The 20,889-nt window shown below is 40.8% G+C and overlaps 1 protein-coding gene across 2 annotated transcripts in view; it reads right to left on the bottom strand.

Moving 5' to 3' along the window:
• Window positions 1-15,916, bottom strand: part of FBXL7 (F-box and leucine rich repeat protein 7) — a 282,611-nt gene extending 266,695 nt beyond the window's left edge. The window contains exon 1 of one of the 2 annotated variants that reach the window (XM_045571112.1): window positions 15,308-15,916. In XM_045571112.1, coding sequence (XP_045427068.1) covers window positions 15,308-15,344 — 37 coding nt within the window. In that variant the 5' untranslated portion in view covers window positions 15,345-15,916. The remainder of the gene's footprint in view (window positions 1-15,307) is intronic. The other variant, XM_036409441.2, reaches the window with a different exon arrangement.
• Between the last annotated feature and the right edge of the window lie 4,973 nt (window positions 15,917-20,889).

Here is a 20,889-nt window from a genome sequence, read left to right as displayed (position 1 = left end):
TTAGGGGTTCTCTGATATAAACAAAGAGCCTATCACATTCTCTTATAGGACAGATACCATATTATTAAAAAAACTAATAAGACTTTAATTTTAATTATATTTCTGTATAGAAGGATACAGAAATATTTCTCTCATGTTACAGAAAAAACAAAATCTTATAGGCTAAAACTGAGGCATTTTGTTCCTAATTAAATCATGGTAATTTCAAATATAGCAAATATTATCCTTTGGGAAATCTGATCACTATTTTTGCACCACCTCCTAACTAAGTCAACTGTCTTCTTCAACTTTGGTAGTGTTGGACATTGGGAGACAAACTAAAATCATAGCAAATAAATGTACTAATATCTGGCACATAGCACCTCATTTGATCTTGACTACTGAAATAAGAACAATAATGTATATACATGCGTATACATCACACACACACACACACACACACACACACACACACACACACAATTTCTGTATGTGAGTAGTATTTCACATTAAATTGAGGACTCTTGAAACAAAGGAATTTTCTCCACCAATTTTAGAATTATTAAAAAGTCTACTGATATATGAAATGACATAGAACACTACAAATCAGTGACCCTCTTATTATACCAGGTCTTCTTTAAAATCACACTAATATTTTATTTCCCTTCTTGCTAGGAATGTCCAGAATTGCCATAATAAAAGGATAGCTCAACCCTGGCTGGTTTGGCTCAGCAGTTAGACCATCAGTCTTGTGACTGAAGGGTCATGGTTTCGATTCCCGACCAAAGGCACATACCTGGGTTGCCGATTCTTCCCATGCCCTAACTTTCAGGAGGCAACCAAATGATGTGTCTCTCTTTCTCCCCCTCTTCTCCCTCCCCACCTCTCTCTTTCTCTCTATAAAAAGGTACCTCAGACTCTTTTTAAAGTCTTTCATGCAATCAGAATTCAGAATGATAACTTCACAAAAAAAATAAGGCATATTCTAACTTCCCTGCATTAAGTGCTGATCTGAAGGGAGTATCCAAAAGAGCGAGAAATAGAGCATAACTTAGGCTGCTCATGTGACAACTTCTCCCAGCTATAGACAGGAATTTCCTGTTTTAAAAACGAATTCCAAAAACAATTGTCTAAGTTTCTGGCAGAATTTATTGATAGCCAATCCACTAGTTTACGGGGCCAAATAGGGAGAACTTAGAAATAGTGTGAAATAGCATTGAGGTTAAACACAGACTTGGCTGTCTGAAAAATTGGGGCTCTGAAGAGGCCAGTGGTCTTGCAAGTAGCAGGACACATTCTAACTCAGGCTGTTTGGCTCCAGAACTGCTTAGCCAACACCCTCTCCCCCATCTCCCACTGTAAGTTGTTCTGGCTTCTTCACCAGACTCTGAGTTCCTCGCACACAAGTTAACATTTTCTTCATCCCTGTATCTCATGGGCAGGCCAAGTAGGGTTGCTGACACATAGAAGGAGATTAACAAAACTCTGCTGGCACCATGGATTAATAAAAGAATGACCAATTTAGACGAACAAATGCCCAAGGGAATCAGTCCCTGAAAAATTCTCTCAGATCCTGGGTGTGGTGATGAAAGGACAGATAAGAAGGCAAAGTAACTGTCCTGGCCTCGAGAAACAACTCACTAGAAACTAGAAAGTTAAGGTATATGAATCAACATGGCACCCCACCACCCAAGCCAGAAGGAAGAGTTTTCTTAATCCCTTTCAGCCAATTAGTCACCAAGTCCTTCTACCTTCTTTTCATCTCTGAAACCCACACCTTTGTCCTGCTCTCAGCTGCTCCCACCCCACACTACTGGTGGGATCTCAATGGGGCTCAACAAATAGCATCCTCTTCTCCTACCCAAGTTAAAAAATAAGGAAATAATAAAGGGGCCACTGCAGATAGAAAGAAAAATGGCACCTCTGTTTCTAGGAACTTTAGTTCAGAGGTTGTGGTTTTAGGTCTACAGTCAAATGGCCAATACTGAACCCAAGTGTTGGTAGCATGAGATCAAATCTGGTCTCTTCTTGGGCAGAAAAACTTCCCCCCTTGCTTCCTAAGAGAAAAACAGAATCGAGTTGAGCTATTTACTTGATTTCTCCAAAATTTATCAATCAGAGAAGTACTCTAGGACTGTTGTAATATTAATGAGTAGAAACAGCAATCCACACATCTCTCTCCAGGAAACTCTCTAAATCTCTCCCAGGCTGCCCTGCTAAACATATGCCACCGGCTCCCTCCTGCAATCCACCTACCTGCACACTGCTTTCTTGTAACCCTGCCTACCTCTCCAGGTGTGAGGCTCATCCTCTCCTCCCTCCCCTCCTAGCTAACTTGTCTGGCCCCTGCCTCTTTGTCTGACCTTCTGTTTTTCCCTCTTCCTCCTTCTCAGCCTTTGCTCATCTTTCCAGACTCAATTCAAGCTCATCTTAGATCATTAGTCCTCGTGAACATCCCCAGTAAAGCTCATACAGCCAGGTTGGTGTTCCCATCACATGCTTACTTGGCCACCTATGCCTACTCTAGTACATTATATTCCTTCCACTAGGTCCCTTAACTCAAGAACTGTTTCTTATAGTTTTTAAAAAATATATTTTATTGATTTTACAGAGATGAATATAGAGGGATAGAGAGTTAGAAACATCTATCAGCTGCCTCCTGCACACTCCCTATTGGGGATGTGCCTGCAACCAAGGTCCTTCAGTCAACAGGCCGACGTTCTATCCACTGAGCCAAACTGGTTAGGGCTATTTCTTATAGTTTTAACCCCTCAATACCAACTACAGATTCTGGTAAATGAATACCTACAATCAGCAAAACAGGACCACATAAGAGTTATTGAGATGTCTGATATCAGTGCTAGAGTTGAACAAATGGATCAGACAGATAAATGGTCTCTAGACCCATCTGCAGTCAATTCTGAGTTACAGCAGCAGAACAGCACAGAACAAATTCCAAGATGGCTCTTCAAAAGCAGCACCAATAGCAATAGCTGTGAACTATAAGCTTGTTTTTGCTCCTCTGTCAACTAGCTACATGCTATTGGTCAAGTCACTTTAGCCTATTGGGTTTGATTTCCTAATCTATACAATGAAAGGAATAAACAAGGTCCCGAAGCAGAAACCCAGTGCATGTCTATTAGCTTTCCGCTGAATATTCCCTTTTAAGGACAGTCAGCATTCCCAAGAGGAAAATGATTTTTCCAGCAGTGGCATCCTGCCCTTGACCCCTGCCAAAATAGCATTCTAGTCCAGCTCTCCCATTGTCTTATGTTGCGTTCCCCAGTAAACACTCTCTGAAATGATCTAAAGTGCAGGCAGTTTATAGAGAAGTACCCTCAGGATCACACATATGAAAGGCAAGGGAGAAGGTGGATTGCACAGAGACAGCAGTTGGTGTGTGATGCATTTGTAATTAAGAACTCAGCCAACTCAGTGGATAGAGCATTGGCCTGCAGACTGAAAGGTCCCGGGTTCGATTCAGGTCAAGGGCATGTACCTTGGTTGCGGGCACATCCCCAGTAGGGGGCGTGCAAGAGGCAGCTGGTCAATGTTTCTCTCTCTTCAACGTTTCTAACTCTTTATCCCTCTCAATTCCTCTCTATGTAAAATCAATAAAATATATTTAAAATAATAATAATAATAATAAAGAACTCAGCCAATTCCATGGGAAGTTCTAGACTAACAATGGTCCTTCAGAGTGGTCTCAAATTGTACCCCACTCAACTTGTTATTGGATGGAGGCTGCTCCCTTACCCTGAGTAAGAGTAATTTCTGGAGAGGTTCTAGGCTGTAAGACATCAATGACCAATCTCTATGAGGCTAAGGGTGTGAGTAGATTATTGCTAGAGATGCTAACTGGACAGAGAAGTAAGACAGCTACTACCTTCACCCCAAATATTCTGAAAGTAAGAAAAAGAAAAGCATGGTGAAGAAGAGATAATGGATTAAAAGGAAACACAGGAACTAAAAAAAAAATCAACTTTGGTATCCCACAGCTGTGCTATCTATTTGATGTTGGCCAAGTTGTTTTATTTCTTTATGCTTCAATCTCTTTCTCTGTAAAGTGATCAGAGGTCACTTTCACCACTCAAATATCCATAATTCTATTCCATATTTCATTTTTGGACAATGTCCAAAGTCCTTCTGTTATCTAACAATACCTCAAGCCTTACAATTAGCACTGAGGAAGGGAGAAGGAACCACACACATATGAAAAATCTCCAGTCAATTTGAAATGCATCTTCATTAAGCATGAATAGATGACCAGCAGTAGCAGAAAATGAAAATCTACACACATCAGTGGACACACACAGCAACTCCAGATTGAACTGGATTTGCAGGCAACAGCTTGGGGATTTTGACATTAGACTGAATACAATTATTCAGTTAGTTGTAGCTTTATTACCCATGTTTCCCCTTGTGAGGCAATTTCCCTTATTGGAAGTAAAGCAACCCCAACCAATGCATTTAAAAATGAGACTTTTCCTGTTCTTATTAGCCTGTATCAAAGAAATGACTATTTGAAGTACAACCCGGGGAAGGAAATTGGCTCCTTATTGCACAGTTCATGTTGTTATGGCTTTTGGAGTGGAGAAAGACTCCCCAAGGAAATACTGTCTCTCAAAACAAGCTAGCAGGGTAATCAACAGGAGAGGCCTTTCAGAGAGACAGAAAAGAGGGAATATTATTAAGATATAACTAAATAAGCAAAATAGGTGCAAAGCAAGATGTGACCTGTAAGCTGTTCAGAACAGAAAGGTCATCTTAAAACTTATCAATACTTTCATAGTCGTATGCACAATATTGTCCAAATGGGGTTATATAATATATATATTCCAACCAACACAGCAGCTGTTGATCCTTGGCATATGAATGTGTCCTATACATCTGAATTTATACTGCATCACTTTAAACAAATGTCCACCAGGCCTAGTAAAATTCCCACCAATGAGATATTACAAGATTTATTCATCTGAACTGGACACACATTCGGGTAAATGAACTAAAACACGCAGTTCCAAGTGGATGGATATCATGTCAAGAACCACTTCAAGCCCAGCCACCATGGCTCAGCGGTTGAGAATCAACCTATGAACTAGGAGGTGGAGGTTCCATTCCTGGTCAGGGCACATACCCAGGTTGTGGCTTTGATTCCCATTGGGGGCCATGCAAGAGGCAGCTAATCAATATTCTCTCTCATTATTGACATTTCTATCTCTCTAAAAATTAAAAACCATTTCAAGTCCTTTGTTCATAAAGTTCAGTCACCTTTATCCCAAGTTCCAACTCAGAATAGCTCATGTGTTGGACTATGTACTTCTTCTTTTGCTTGAGTCTTATGGCAACCTTATGTCTGACACTGTTCCTCTAACAGATAGCATGTTAATAAGGAAAAAATGATACTGTAATTTTAAATGAATTTCTTAAATTCTTATAGAATATGTATTTCTCTCCATTTACAAATAAGGATGTGAGGAACATAGTACTTTGTTTAACTTATAGCAAAGGATTAGGTAAATATAGTCTTATATATGTGTACACATCCATACACCTTACAGCTCAATAATGTCTTCCTTTTTTTTCCAACTTGATTATTTCACTTCTGAATTTAATTATGTGGGAAGCCAGAGATAGAAGCTCTACTGGAAACTATTCCTAGCATACTAGACACACATGAAAAAGAAAGAAGGTAGATTGCATAGAGACAGCAGTTGCCATGGCTCAGGGAAGCAGTCACACAGTGATAAAATTGTAATAATTTTATCCCATCAGTAGAGGAATGAATATAAAAGCTGTGGTACATTTATACAATGCAGTACTACATGGCCATAAAAAAGGAACACTTACCTTTTGTGAAAGCATGGATGGACCTGGAAATTATTGTGCTAAGTAAAATAAGCCAGACAGAGGAAGACAGAGATCATCGTATCTCATTTACATGTGGAATCTACATAATGAACAAAATAATTTTTATTATCTATATTTATCAAAGGCTAAGCAACCATCTGACCGTCTGACCAGTAGCTATGACGTGCAATGACCACCCGGGAGCAGACACTCTGACCACTTGCTATGATGTGCACTGACCACCAGGGGGCAGAAGCTAAATGCAGGAGCTGCCAAGTTGTGGTGACTTGGCAGCAGAGGTTCTTGGGTGACGCACCCCGGAACCAGAGAGGAGGGAGCCTGATTCTGGGGTGCGGCACCCAAGCACCAGGCTCTCACAATCTGGGGAATGTCGGAGAGCCAGTTTTGGCCCAATGCCCACAGGCCAGGCCAAGAGACTCCCACCTGCCAGAGAGACCCTGCTCATTCTGACACCCCATGAGCCATGGTGCTGCCCCAGGTATGGCCAGCTGGGGAAGGACTGAGGGATGTTGGCTCCAGGGCAGGTCTAACCCATCTCATCCAGTACCACCCCTCTGGCCACTTTCTAATTAATTTCCTTTCAATGCGAATGAATTTGTGCACTGGAGCACTAGTTTTATATAACCAAAAAGATTAAAATAGAGATGCGATAAAGTAGTTCAATATACAAGGCGTCCCAAAAAAATGTATACACACTTTAACAACTGTTAGCTCAATTGATGTTTCCTTTGTTTCAGATTTAACCCATTTGAATTAATTATTGCTTAAAGTGTGTGAACATTTTTTGGGACACCTTGTATGAATTTAAAAAGATTCATAATCCTATAACCTTTTATTCCAGAGAGAAAACACAGAAAAAGGAATGATTAAAGTTCAAATTTTTAAATTGAGTTCTAGATTAATGATTTACTTAAATGATATATAAACTCAATTTCTAATCAGTTAAACAAATATTACTGAACAATGTGATTTTCAATAATATACAGTAACATCCTACTTAATACTAATCACTGAAAATAGTTGTCAACAATACCGTAAATCAGTGAAGCTGAAAAGTCTTCAGCGATGCTAAAAGTACATTTTTTCCCCTTAAGTATACAAATTAAACTATTTTTAGACCATAAGGAGGTAGAACCACAATGTTGAAAATAACAGTCCAAGTTAGAATATCCTCAGAAGAAAACATGTTAGAGAAAAAAAATTTTAGAAGTAAAATATCAAAGTTTAAGAAAAGTTCACTGAAAACATGATAGGGTTTTCATAAGCTTTTTTTTAGATCCAGTAAAGATCATGGCTTCAGATTCATCTTCAAGTGATTGTCTATCAAAAAATATATATTGAGGACATACTATAAGAAGAACAGGGAAATATTCACATCAAGGTGAGTATGTGGTAGGATGAGCAATACATAAAGAAACAATAAATAAATAAATAAATAAATAAATAAATAAATAAATAATAGAAATTTAACTAAAGGACAGAATTAAAAGTAAAGCAATCAAAAACTAAATGAACAGGATGAATTTCTATCACAACCATGATAGAACCTCAATGACTTTTGATATCAACTCATCCTAAATGGCCAAAAATGTAATAAATTTGGCAATAACCATGCCAACCAAATATCTATGATGAATGTTTTTGTTCTGAGAGCTAAGATAGTTTTAAGGAAAAAGAGGTGAGTACAACATTGAGTCTGCTCTTTATATTTGAAGGCAATCAATGCCGTAATTCCCATCCATTGGATTGGTTCTCTTCTTCCTTCCCTTGTTCTTATGGTCTTCCATCCACTGCATCATTAGTCGCAGGCCTATTCTTCTTCCTGAGGTCTGAATTACCTCTGACAGTTGGAACAGGTAAGACCTGGCCTGAGTCTTAGATTGAACTCAATAACCCAACAATTTGACTCAAGTTCTCAAATGGGTCAAAGGGTTCAACTGCACCTATAAGTAGCCTTTCCTGATTTTGCAAGGCCAAAAATGAATTTAAAAAGATTCATAATGAGTTCCTTAAAGCCAGAAGATCAGTCCACAAGCATAAGAAAAATTGCTAACATTTTTCTCTAGAAATTTTGATACTCTTTCCACTGCTATATCTGCCCCGGGGGAAATGCAGCAAAGGAATTTACCGCAGAAAGGGTAGCAAAGAAAAAAATATTTTAATAACATTTATACGCATTGCTCAGGGCTTCTAAAGTTACAATTACAAGCTCTCACAGTGTTAACAAGTGTTTTTCATTTTGTTGGAGGGTTAGCATTTAAATAGGGATTGATAGAATGGGCACACCTAATGCACAAACCTAGTAAAGATTTTCAGACACAGTCTCCACCTCTTTGACTATGGAATAGGGAGAATGTTGACCACATGTCTATATTTCATTAGCAAGGAAAATTCAGAGATGGTTAATGAGTATCCATGCCTGAGGTGTGAAAGCTGGAGTCTCTGGGGTACTAACTAGAATATGTTGAAAGTCTTTGCCCACAGGCCTCCATTCTCCTTGGTGCAGCATTGCAAGCATGGGAGGAGCCCGGTATCAACGCCCCTCCTTGAGGCTTTCAGAGGTCCTCACTTACAGAACCCGCAGGAGTCCCTTTTCATGAAGTAGACATGAAAAACAGAACATGAAGATCTGAGGGAACAATTAGAAGGAGTCTCTTAACAAAATGTTTCGTTTTCCCCAAAGGTGTAAGCTCCTCCTCCTCCAATTTACCTGCTTTGTTGTGGTTTTGGTTTAGAACTCACATGCATCCTTTAGATATTCCTTATTTAGACAGTAGTTCTATTCTTCCATACACTTCCCCCTTATCCCTCACAGCCACACTTAGCACATTGCTGAAGTGGGGTCTTCCTGTGAGTGAGCCCCTACCTTCTTATTCTGAGATCACTGGCCATCCTCCCCAGCTTCTGTTAGACACTAAACTTTTAGAGTAAGTCTTATTCTATCTAGAGAGCACTGAAATGAGCAAATGGAAGAAGTCCTCTGCATTTCTATAACCAGAACAAAAATTGTAGCTACATTCTGGGAAAGTTCAGCTGCCACAGACTTTATCACCACCTGCTGCACAGGAATGTGTGCTGAGCAAAAATGTGTCACTGTGTGGTCTTGTCCGCCTGTAGCTTCTGCTCAAATAGCACTGACCAGTAATACCAATTAAAAGTCTTATATACAGAGTCAAAGCATTCATTCAAGGCATGGGATGTAAGCACAATTAAGGATCTGGCTTCAAATTTAGTAGATGTACTTGTAATAACAAAAGTAGTAGCAATGCTATAGGTAGAGTCTGCACCCATTACTGCACTGAAAATAGAAGTCATTTATCAAACTCAATTTTGGTGCAGAAATGTCCTGCAGAAAAACAGGGAAGTAAATAAAATCAGTGGATTTCCCTGTTAATTAGGAAACTTGGTATAAGGTTCTATGGTAGAATCCACCCGTACCCAATGCAGAAAATCTCTGGCACAACATCCTTTACTGTGATCACTGCCTTTCCATGTAACGAGACTCACTGCCTTATTAGGGAGCCTCTCTCAGATGGGACAGCTCTCATCATTAGCTCCTCCTCACACTTAGCCAACTCTAACTCCTAATAACTTACATTGGTCTTTGCTCAGCACTATGAAATTTAATTTTCCTCAAGACAACTCTTCAAGTACTATTTTTAATGTATTACATTTTTAAACTCCATTTATTCCCTTCTTCATGATTCAGAAAATGTATTCGCTGTGCAGTTTATTTAAGATGTTGTCATGTATTTTAATACATCCCTAACGTCATCTTAAGATACATGATATCTACAAAGTCCCACCAGTCAAAGACTCAAACAAAGCTGTTTAAGCAGCTTTCGAAATACCAAATAGGTAAGGGCAAATCAGTAGATTAGAGAATAAAAAAAGCTGTGTACCATTTATACAAAGGAATATTACTTGGCCATAAAAAAGGATTTTTTAATTTTTTTTTTTTTACCTTTTGTGACAGCATGATGGAATGGGAAAGCAGGATGCTATGTGAAATAAGCCAGTTAGAGAAGAACAAGTATCATATGATTTCACTCATATGTGGAATCTAATGAACAAACTGAACTACAAAGCAAAATAGAGACAGACTCACGGAAAAAGAGCAGGCTGACATCTGTAGGGAGGGGCTACTGGATGGGGAGAAAGGAGTGCTGGGTGGCAAGGGGGCAGGGATTGAGCAAAAGAGAAAGAACTCATGGACCAGGACAACAGAGTGGTGATTGTAAGGGAATGGAGGAGGTGGAGAAGGGTATGGGGGAAATATGGTGATGGATGGAGATTTGACTTGGGGTAGTGAACATACAATACGGGGTATAGATGATGGGTTGGAGAATTGTGCACCTTAAAGCATGTATCATTTTGTTAACCAGTGCCAATTCAATAAATTCAATATAAAGAGTGATTATTAATTGTTCAAAATCAAGCCAGAATTCACTCTGTTTCAAAGGGAAGAAGGAGTTAAAACAAAGTTTTTTTGTGAGTTAATTCCCAAGGGGACAAAGAAAAGTTACCTCTCTTTTCTTTCTCTTATTTTAAACCGGCAAAAGAATTCCCCAAATCTCTGAAAATATCTTCTCATTGTCAGATCAAAGATAGTATTGTTAGCTGTGCTAACACTATGATTTAAATGGAACAGTGGAATCAATATGCCTTATCTTCTGATTTTTATCAGAATAAATTTATTTACTGGAAACAAAAGACAAAGACATACTTCTAGCTAAGAACTAACAAACCTTTGGAGGTTCCCTTATATATCAAATAAATCAAGCAACAGCCACCTTTCATAGCAAGAAGAGCATGTCCTAGGCCTCCCCTCTTGACCCCAAAAACAGTCACAAAATGTCTCATAATTGGATAAAACGTATTTGCAAAGACTCTAGGCAAAAAATTATGCTCAGTGGCCAGACTGACTTTGTCCCATAGCAGCTGACTATGGAAGACTGATGACACAACCCTTGCATACAATGATGATTTATGCTCTCCAGCACAGAGAATTCACCTCGGTATAACACCGTGGCTCAAAGTAACAGTCAACATGCTCCATGAATCCTCCAAGGTCAGCCCTTCACTTCTTCTACGTCTTGGTCTACATACCAAGTTTTCAATAAGGCCCACCCGGGTGATCTATCTAAATTAAAATTGCAACACCTTCTTCCCAGCTTTGAATAATCTTAATCTGATCATTTTCTTTATTCAGAAAATTTAGCTACTTTGAATGCATCCCAAGATTTACTGAATTATCCTATGGGTGTGTACGCATGTTAATCATTCCATTTTCCCTCCCTACACACACACACACACACACACACACACACACACACACACACACAGGAAGAGAAGACTGACAGGACCGGATCATTAGCTAGTTAATGATATATCCCAAGAAACTAGAAGAGTTCTGGCACATAGTAGGAAATAAAGCAACATGCATTAGTTGAATGAATGAATAAAGGATTCTGGCTTAGAATGACATGGCCCTGAGTTCCAATTCCACCTACACTAGCTGGAGGACCTGGGAAATGACCATCCTCTCTGCACTGTGTTTCCTCATCCATAAAATAAGGACCTTAGGAGTGCCTTCCCCATAGGATCCACCTGAGGCTTATATGAGTCAATGCATGTCAAGGACTTAGGATCATGCTTGGCCATAATAAGGTTTTGATAAATGTTAGTTGCCATTGTTATTATTATTTCAAAATACGTTCCCCAGGGTCATGATGGATTTGTGATGATTTATGTGCTCAGGCAACTGACTCTCCTCATACCTGAGGTCACAGATCTGTGACTGGGAAAAAGAACCTAAGGATCTTCAGAGAGCAGCAGCAGGGCTGCCAAGGGTTACACCCCATCACTGTGGCCTCATCAGCTGCAATTCAATAACACACAGGATTTTGCAAAGGAGCTCTTAAGAGTGTAAGGGTTACTGTCTCAGACCTGCTGGAGTAGGGTAAACATAACAATGAAACCAAAGAGTAAGTGAGGGTAAGGCTCAGAAACCTTAAAAGGCAGGGAAGGCAGCTTCTGTCTTCCTACTTGAACAGAGTTTAGTTTATTTGGCTGAACGGGAGTCAAAGCTTATGGTTCTGATGGCTTTGAACCACCCACCACCGCTCATTCTGTGCACTTCTACACAGGAGCTGAAATCACACTTTATGGAAAGAGATACAGGGGGGAAACAGCCCTCTGTTAAAGAATTTACAAGAACATACCCATCATGACCTGGCTTATGTTTCTAGAAAGCTAATGATCAGAAATTAGAAGGTAAGCTTTTCCTGGAGCAAAATCCCAGTCTACCTAAAGGTTGCAAATTAAATCATTAACCTAAATGTTCACTAAGTATTTAGGAAAACAAAATACTTGGGAAACACTTATTGTTGATTTACAGGGATTTTAGAACTGATTAAGTTAAGAAAGGGGGTAACAATGAGTGAGGAAGACAGAGATTAAGGATAAACAGAATGACAGGAAGACAGAGATGCAAGATAAACAGAATGACAATAGCAAGAGAGGCATTAACTGATTTCCAAGCAATCATAGTCTTCACTTCGCTATTTATTATAACATGTCTCCCACAAGGCTAATCTCCACTATTAAATTTGTCCCTTAAGAGCAAAATAAAATTAATAACTATTGTACATGCTCAAGAATTATTAGGCTGTGACAAATCAGGCCAAAAGGAATCTCTCTTCTCACTCTAGAAGAGAAAGACCCCAAGTTTTGGGGGAATTAAGCAAGGTCACAGTAGCTAAGTTGAAGCTGGAATCAAATTTCCAGACTCCCAAGTCAATGCTCTGCTCTGCACAGGAATTTCCCCGAACTCCAATGTGCATGTGACAAATGATTCAGTAGTTCCAGGAGGAACCCAAGATTCTATACTTCTGACAAGCATCCTGGTGGTACAGAGGCCGCTGGATTACACTAAGCAGCGAGTCTCTGCCCCATTTCACCTGCTAAAGTAAGTCTGGGGACAGGTTTTCTGTTGTTTTAATTTAAAAAAAAAAAAAAAAAAAAAAAGGTGTTTTCCAGGAACAAGAGAAAGTAGGTTGCAAAAGAAATGCTGAAGTTTTAAATATTGTAATAACTCAACCCTGTTGTAAAATTTACGGGGGGCTCCCATTTACATGGTGGTGTCAACTGTAAAATATATACTTAAATTGCAAATGTTTAAAGAATATACAAACATCAGTGTATTAGAGTCGAGAGATCTCAATGCATTCTATGGATATGCTTTTATTGGTTATTTCCCCCTTAATGTTTGAAATACACCATGCCTAAATTGCACTAAATCTACTAAAACTGTCTTGCTTCTGCCTTCGATGTCTATAGAGATGTCTAGGGGGTGCTTTCACTTGCTTTGAGATTTTATTGTTTAGAACAGAAAGATGGCAGAAAATTCCAGAAGGCTTATCTGCATAAATGTTACCTTCCATTAACACAGAGGGACACAATTGACCATACCCCACCTGTGTTAAAACCCTATTTAGGAGAGACCAGGTGTCAGTGGGGGAGAAAAGATTGAAATCCTTGTTAATTCTGTATCTCTATTTCCACCTCACCTATTAGAGGACTCTCCATGCATTTAAGCAGAGTTGATGCAAATAAACACAATATGTCCTCTCCAGCCAAAATTGTTAACCTCCCCAACCTTCCCATTGGTCTCCTGGAATCAGCTGAGCCAGAGGTTTTTCCTGTAAAACGTCCTAAATCTGATCCCAGTAAAATTTCACTTCAGCTGAAGTGAAAATGCAGAGGTAGCATTTACGGATAACAGCTGGAGAACATTAGTTCTCTGTCTCTCCTTTGCTCTCCCCAAGGGTTGAAAACTCTGCTGTTCAGACAGGAAGTCGTCACCCACCACACACTGTACAATATGAGAACGCTGGGATATGCGGACAAGTTGCAGAGGATTAGGGGGAGTGTGCAGGGGTTTTGTTCAAGAACCCAGAGCAGCAGCAACTCGGCATACTTCTTAGGCTGTCCTTCCCGCCCATAGTATGCAAGTAGCATAACGTATGCACACCCAGAACTGACAAGCATACACTTCACTCCCTGAACACTTTTTAATAACTCGGAATAAGGACGCTCCGTCTTCCATTTTTTGACAAGCTTTTAAAACATGAACTCTAAAAACTTTGGGGGTGTGGCTAAGATTCTCCAATCATCTTTCCTGGCATACTTTCAAATCTGCCATCTAAAAAGACCACCTTTTAACTTTCTAAAGATGAAACTGTCACCAAAAAGAATCTCTCACATAACTGCCCAGAATAAGGAAATATATGTATTTCACATGTATGTGGAATTCAAAACATGCTGATCTGGGAGAGAATGATTGAAACAAAAGGCTCTTGTGGCGATGGTGTTTTGGCGTGTGTTTCTGATTGGCCTCTGCTGTAATCTCACAAAGCTACTGAGAAGGAATAGGGTCACATCCACAAAGTTTCCAGGAGGATGATAGGAGTTTCCCAAACACCACCAGGCTGACTAGCCTTTCTGCATTCCTACCATCTGCAGGCTCTGGATGGAGTCCGTAAAGGCCCTTCCTCTGGAGGCGGGCTGTAAAACCGACCCGGCTCTTCCCCGCCCCTCTAGCCAAGTTCACGAGAGACCAACCTTCCTAACTTTTGAACTATGAAAATGCCTCTGCCATGCGCCTATCGGGAGCATGCTGTTAATCAATGGGGTGACAACACTCCAGTTTTATGCGAAAGAGAGGGAGGAGGGGCGAGGAGGAAGCCAACCCACACATCCATCATCATTTTAGGAGGAGGTGGAGTTTAAAGTTTCTCCAACTTCCAAGCTCCCACTTGACAGGCAATATTTCTGTGCAGTTTCCAGCCCCACGGAACAGATGGTCCTTTGCCCGGCTAGAGCCCGAGAGAATCAGACAAAGCCCCCCGCCACTCCTCGCCTCCCGAAAGGGCCCAGAGGTGGTCAGTTTCACGGAGCTGTCACCCAGGGTCCGGGAGTAGAGAATGGAAACTTAACTACTTTTTTTTTTTTTTTTTTTTTTTCCAGGAGTTTTTCCTGCTACTGGAGAGCGGACTGGAGCACAAAGGCCTGAGAAAGTTTTCACTTCGTTATTTCTTTGAAAAAAACGGTCTCCAGGTCTCCACCGTCTGCCAAACCATCATCCTAAATCCCAGACACCCAGGGTGGGAAAGTTGAGGCAAAGGCATTCAGAAACACCTAGGCATTTGCAACTTGAGCCGTCCCAAAGACAATCTGGGAAGTTGCTTAAAAGGACACTCTTTCTTCCCCCACCCCCGGTGGGAAAGCATCCTCGGGGCGCCTGAGCACTCGGTGCCAAAGGGAAGGTGACAGAGTGCCCAGTGGGTGTGCGCCACCGCTGCGGGCGGGCGAGGACCTTCCTTCCCCGAGCCGCGGGCGAGGAGAAAGGAAGGGGGGCGCGATCCGGGAGTGCGAGGACGGGCGGCCCACTCACCCTCACTGCCGTACTGTTTGCCATTGTTCGCGCCCATCCTGCCGCCGTCATGCCCGCCGCCTCCCGGGACACTCCATCGCTGGGGCGCACCGCCCGCGCGCTCCGCCCGAGGAAAGCCCGTCCGCCGGGACCGTTAGCCGCGCATACCCCGCGCTCCGGGGCCGAGGTCCGGCTGCGAGCGGCCCCTGCACTCCTCCGATGGGAGGGGGCGCTCGGTCCCCTCCTGGCACCCCCAATGGTTCCGGGTGGGGCCGGGGGCAGCCGCCGCCGCTCTTAGAATCCGCGATCGCGGCCGGCGGGCGCAACGCGGCGGAGAGCCCGCGCCCCGGGGCCGCCCAGAGGCTCGCCGCGCCGCCGCCGCCGGGTCCCCATCCGCCCGCCCCGATCCCCCCGCGGCGGGCGCTGAGCCGCACGGGTGGCCGGACTCCCCGGATCGCCCGCCTCTTCCCGGCGCCCTGGCACGCCCACCACTTCCCCGGGGATGGGCGCGGCGGCCACTTGTTGCGGGTGCCCCGACCCAGCAGCAGAGACGCGCGGCCCGGCGCAGCTCGCCCGCGGGCCGGACTTTTGTTAGCGCCAGGCGCCTCCTCTCGCCGCCCAGCGTCAATCACAGCTGGAGCCCCCGGAGGAAGGCCGGACCCGAGATGCGCGGCCTTTTAAAGGGGCAGCGCTCCTTTTTGGGGTTCTGGCTCTGGGCCCCAGCCTCCGCGCGCGGACCCCTGCGCCACCCGCGAACCACTCTGAGCAAAGGAACGTGCTCTTGGCGGCATTCGCTATTGTTCCTCTGCGGGCTTGGCCCGCGGTGTGTAAGATGAGCTTTCAGGCGTCCTTGGAAATCCCTTGGCTTTGCCTGCAAATGTGGCCTGTCTTGGGTGCAGGGGCACTTAAAACAAACATGCCTCAGAGAGTCTGATTGTGTCCGGCAATCTCAGGAATAGAGGCTGGCATCCTCCTCCAAAGTTTGGGACTGAGGCGGAGAATGGAAGGGAGAAGGAGGGTAGAACTTGAGGGGAACTTAGCAGGGAGCCACTGGGGAGCCAAAGACATTCCCGCCCTGGTGCGGGAGGTTTCCTGACTCAGAACTTTTTAAGAGGTTCCAAGCCAGGAAGTGTATTTTCTCCCTGGTTCTATGATTCTTTTTTTTTTTTTTTTTTAAGTATTATCTTGTGGTTGGTGTTATTCTTTGTTTAATACATTACTACCTTTTCTTGGGGATTTATATAGCACTTCTGGAGCCTTAAAATGGCCCTTTGGTCTTCCCTCCATGAAATGGAAAAAGAAAATTCTTCTTAATGTTTTATTTCCTTTCCATGTAAATACCTAGAGTTTTATAACATTGCATCTTAGTAAAGACCAGGACATGCCCAGAGCAAATGTCTGTGTAGGGAGGCAAGCACATAGCAGTTTCTCCCTACAGGTGTCAGATGTTTTGAATTAAATTAAACATATATAATGATATATAGAGTGTCCCCTCAAAAAAAATGTATACACACTCTTTGAATACTTGCAAAGGAAGTGTTTATTAAAATACATTTTGTTTTCAAAAAGCTATCAGCTGTTAAAGTGTGTATACATTTTGGGGGACACATTATAAGCACATATGATAGTTGCCCGGAGTACCAAGATTTTTGTAATTACCTGTTTCTTTTTCTTTTTAAAAAGATATATTTTATTGATTTTTTACAGAGAGGAAGAGAGAGGGATAGAGAGTTAGAAACATCGATGAGAGAGAATCATTGATCAGCTGCCTCTTGCACACCCCCCTACTAGGGATGTGCCCTGCAACCAAGGCACATGCCCTTGACCGGAATCGAACCTGGGACCTTTCAGTCTGCAGGCCAATGCTCTATCCATTGAGCCAAACCAGTTTCGGCTAATTACCTGTTTCTTAAAAGGCTTGCAATCATATGCAGAGATTGTTAATGATTTGACTTCCTATGGATTCTATTTGAGTAATTTCCTTTAATTTGGTACAGTTTTCTTTCTTAAATATCATGCACCAAAAATGTTAAATCTTGATTTCTTGGGCAGGAGAGATTATGCATTGAAAGAAAAAAAAATCATACGTTTATCTGTTTTACAGAACAGGATTAGTTTTGTTGTACTGGTAACATTCCAATTGTCTAGTGCAATAAGATTAAGGGCTGAATTGTAATTCATCTTTTCATAACTAGAATCTTTTCATAACTGCCTGGCCAACAATATGTGCTTTCCATGTCTCTTGAGTTCAATTAAAATCCTATGACATGGACCCTAAGTATATATTGATGTCAAAAATGTGGAAGAGCTAAATAAGTTTTTGGAATCCGCCTAAAAGTATAAGCCCAATCTAGAAATGAGGCAGAGTCTACATTATCTTCATCCAAAGTGGGTTTCTGCTCATGTGATCCTTGAGATTTTCCATTGCCAATCAAGGAAGTTGCATTGAGGAGCCCCCAGGATAAAGTAGTAGAACAATGGAGCTCCTCTTGACATTTGGTGTGCAGCAATTGACAACTTTATTGTTTGTATGGTCTCCCTGATGCTCTCAGTATGAGGTCTACAAATTAGGAAACTGACAGAGGAAGAAACAGGCTCAACCAGTTTAAATATCTAGAGTCAACTAGATTGCACTCAGATTCTTAGGTTCTCTCTTCCCAATTCTACCACCTTTTTTGACCTGGCCACTATATTTTGTTAATAAATCTATACTAGTTAAAAAACAGTATTTTCTCTTTTAATACCTTTTTTTTATTTTTTAATATGTATCTTGGAGTCACCGTTTCCTTTGTTGTGGTTGTTGTTGAGTCACCTTCCAGGATCTCTAATATCAAAGCAAACTTAATAATGGAAAGTAAATTGTGGTGGCTAATTACATTTATCCCCTTTGAAATTAAAGCCTATAAATATTTTGCCTATCATAAAGGGAGATAATAACAATCTCAATTAAGAAATTTCAGTTTGAAACAAAAATAGAAAAATAAACTTATATCATTCTTCTGATTACTAAGTATATGTTGTCATATTCACTATAAACACTTGGGGAAAAGCACAATTAAACAAAAAGAAAGAAAAGCACTATTCCTGTTTAAAATAAAGATATCCTGGGCAAGTGAGGGCTCATGCTCAGGCTGACCCAATTACACACCCGCCTGCCCCTGGCAGTGAGAAATAAGCAAGTGTCTCTCCCTGTCTCTGCTAGGCTGATATCAAGCAAATGAAAAAAGGGAACCAACAGATGCCAACATCAAGAAAGCAGGGATGTTAGAATTATCAGACAAATGTTTTTATTTGTTTTTTAAATCCTCACCTTTCACCAAGAGGTCACTGGTTCCATCTGGGTCAGAGCACTTGCCTGGGTCAATGCACAGTAGGGGTATGCAGGCCAATCCCCAGTAGGAGGTATGCAGGAGGCAGCTCATCAATGTTTCTATCTCTCTCTTTCCCCACTCTCCTCCTCTCTCTCAAAACCAATAAAAACATATTTAAAAAAGAAATAAAATGTATTAAAATAAACTACTGTTTTTAATTAATATAGATTTATTAACAAAATATTAAGGTAGATACTTGGCCACACAAATATTTGTATAAAAAATGAGGGTGTAAATGACTATTCTGTCCCCCAAGAACATTTAGTTTATTACTAATTATCTATAACACTAGAGAAGAAAAAGAACATGGGCAAATTTTAATTTATTATTATCAATACCACTGTGCTGTTTTGAATTGTGTTTTGCATGTCTCAATTAATCTAGGCTCAGCTTTATGGATGAGGATACTGAGGCTCAGAAAAACTAAGTAAATCCTATAAAGATGCACAGCAAAATTGGGACCAAGATTTATTTGCAAAGTCTATGATGTTTCTCACTACTTTCTGCCACCAGTATCAAGCCATTGCAAGTTAGACTAAGCCCAGTTTTCAACAGAGGTAGTAGATGTTTAATTTAATAAAGAATGAAACATTTTTGGCATCTGTGAAATTTAATTAGGTTTCAAAAACAAACATTTATTATGCAATATGAATCTTCATAATATCCTTAATGATGAGTGGCTAGATATTTATTTTAGGTATTTTAATAATTATAAAGTAAATAGATAGCTTAAAGGGATGGGTATTTTATATAGGACTCTTAATACTCTGTCTCTCACAAAAGTTCCTTCCCAGCTCTGAGAAACAAAATAGTCACTTTTCTATAATTTAAAATATTACAATATTCACACACTCTGACAAGATGTTATACTGCACCCTTGATTCTAAATTTAACATATAATTCCATATTCACTGGTCCTTTACTAGGCAACTATCCTATATCAGAAGGCCACTGAAGACCCCACAATAGGCCAAAATAGCATCATAAACTTTGTATGTTTAGCTTAGCATATTGTAACATTCAGAGTCCTATCACAATTGTCAGGTTTCTTAGCACACAGCCAATTAGAAGCAAGGAATTATAAGGAATATTGTTCAACATATTAAGAAACCGTGAAAAGTTACAGCTAATTATAGGGAGAGTGATGAGGAAAAAAAAATCTCTATAGAGAAAATGGAAGAACTGAACAAAGAAAAAACAGAAATAAAAAAAACAAATGAAAAATCTGGGGTTATATCATCATGTGTTATTGCTTTAGATAAAGTAATGATAGTGCTCATAACAAATAAATCTCTAAATTTTAGTAATCTGTATTAATACAATAGAAATTTAATTCTGGGTCATAAACTAGAATTGTTACTAATCCATTGAAGATTATTCTCCACACGGTGACTCGGGGATCCAGGCTTCTTCCATCATGCACATACAGCTGGCAGAAGATATAAAGGGAGAGTGAAAAAGTCATGCCACAACACATCTGCTCACATCCCACTAGTGAGAACAAGTTCAATGGCTACATGTGGATGCAAAAGGAATCTGAGACATGTAGTCCCTAGCTGGCCTACTGTGCCCAGCAAAAAACCCACACTGAAGAGGAGTGGTGAATATGCATGTAGCTAACAGTCTTCAGTAGCCTCTGAAGATAACACTTTATTGTTCAACAATTCATACATATAACTATTATATTTCACACATTGTTGGCCTGCTTCCACAACACACACTTCCTATCTCCCTTTCCTTTCCATCTAGGTCAAAGGATAAATACTTATTTTCCTAAAATCCCCAGCAATTAAAAATGTCCATATGGCAATGTCCTAGCCAAGGTATAAGTAAAAAAAAAACTATTTTAGGAGCACCTGGAATAGGTTTTGTTATTTAAAAAAATAAAAAACAACAATAACAACTCAGAGATAGCTCTGTTACTATTTCTCCTCTCTTCTCCCTTCCTCAACTCCACTGCTTTTTGACTCTGGTAGCCAGGAGAACTTAAGGGAAAGGGCAAGAGAATTGTAATGATGGATACCCAGAGTTCTGAAGACATAGAGCCACTGGAATATTGCCAGCAACCTCCTACTTCCAAACTCCCTGTGATGGAAGGATGGGAACTATCTGTAGCACACTGTTACTTGGCTTTTCCGTTAGTTACAGCTAACTGCAAACTTAAGAGATGCACATTATTGCCCTGACTGATTTGGCTCAGTAGATGGAGCATCAGACTTTGAACTAAAGGAT

This window comes from Pipistrellus kuhlii, unplaced genomic scaffold, assembly GCF_014108245.1.
Source record: "Pipistrellus kuhlii isolate mPipKuh1 unplaced genomic scaffold, mPipKuh1.p scaffold_m20_p_4, whole genome shotgun sequence".
Classification (NCBI taxonomy): domain Eukaryota; kingdom Metazoa; phylum Chordata; class Mammalia; order Chiroptera; family Vespertilionidae; genus Pipistrellus; species Pipistrellus kuhlii.
This window is presented reverse-complemented; position numbering and strand designations above follow the sequence as displayed.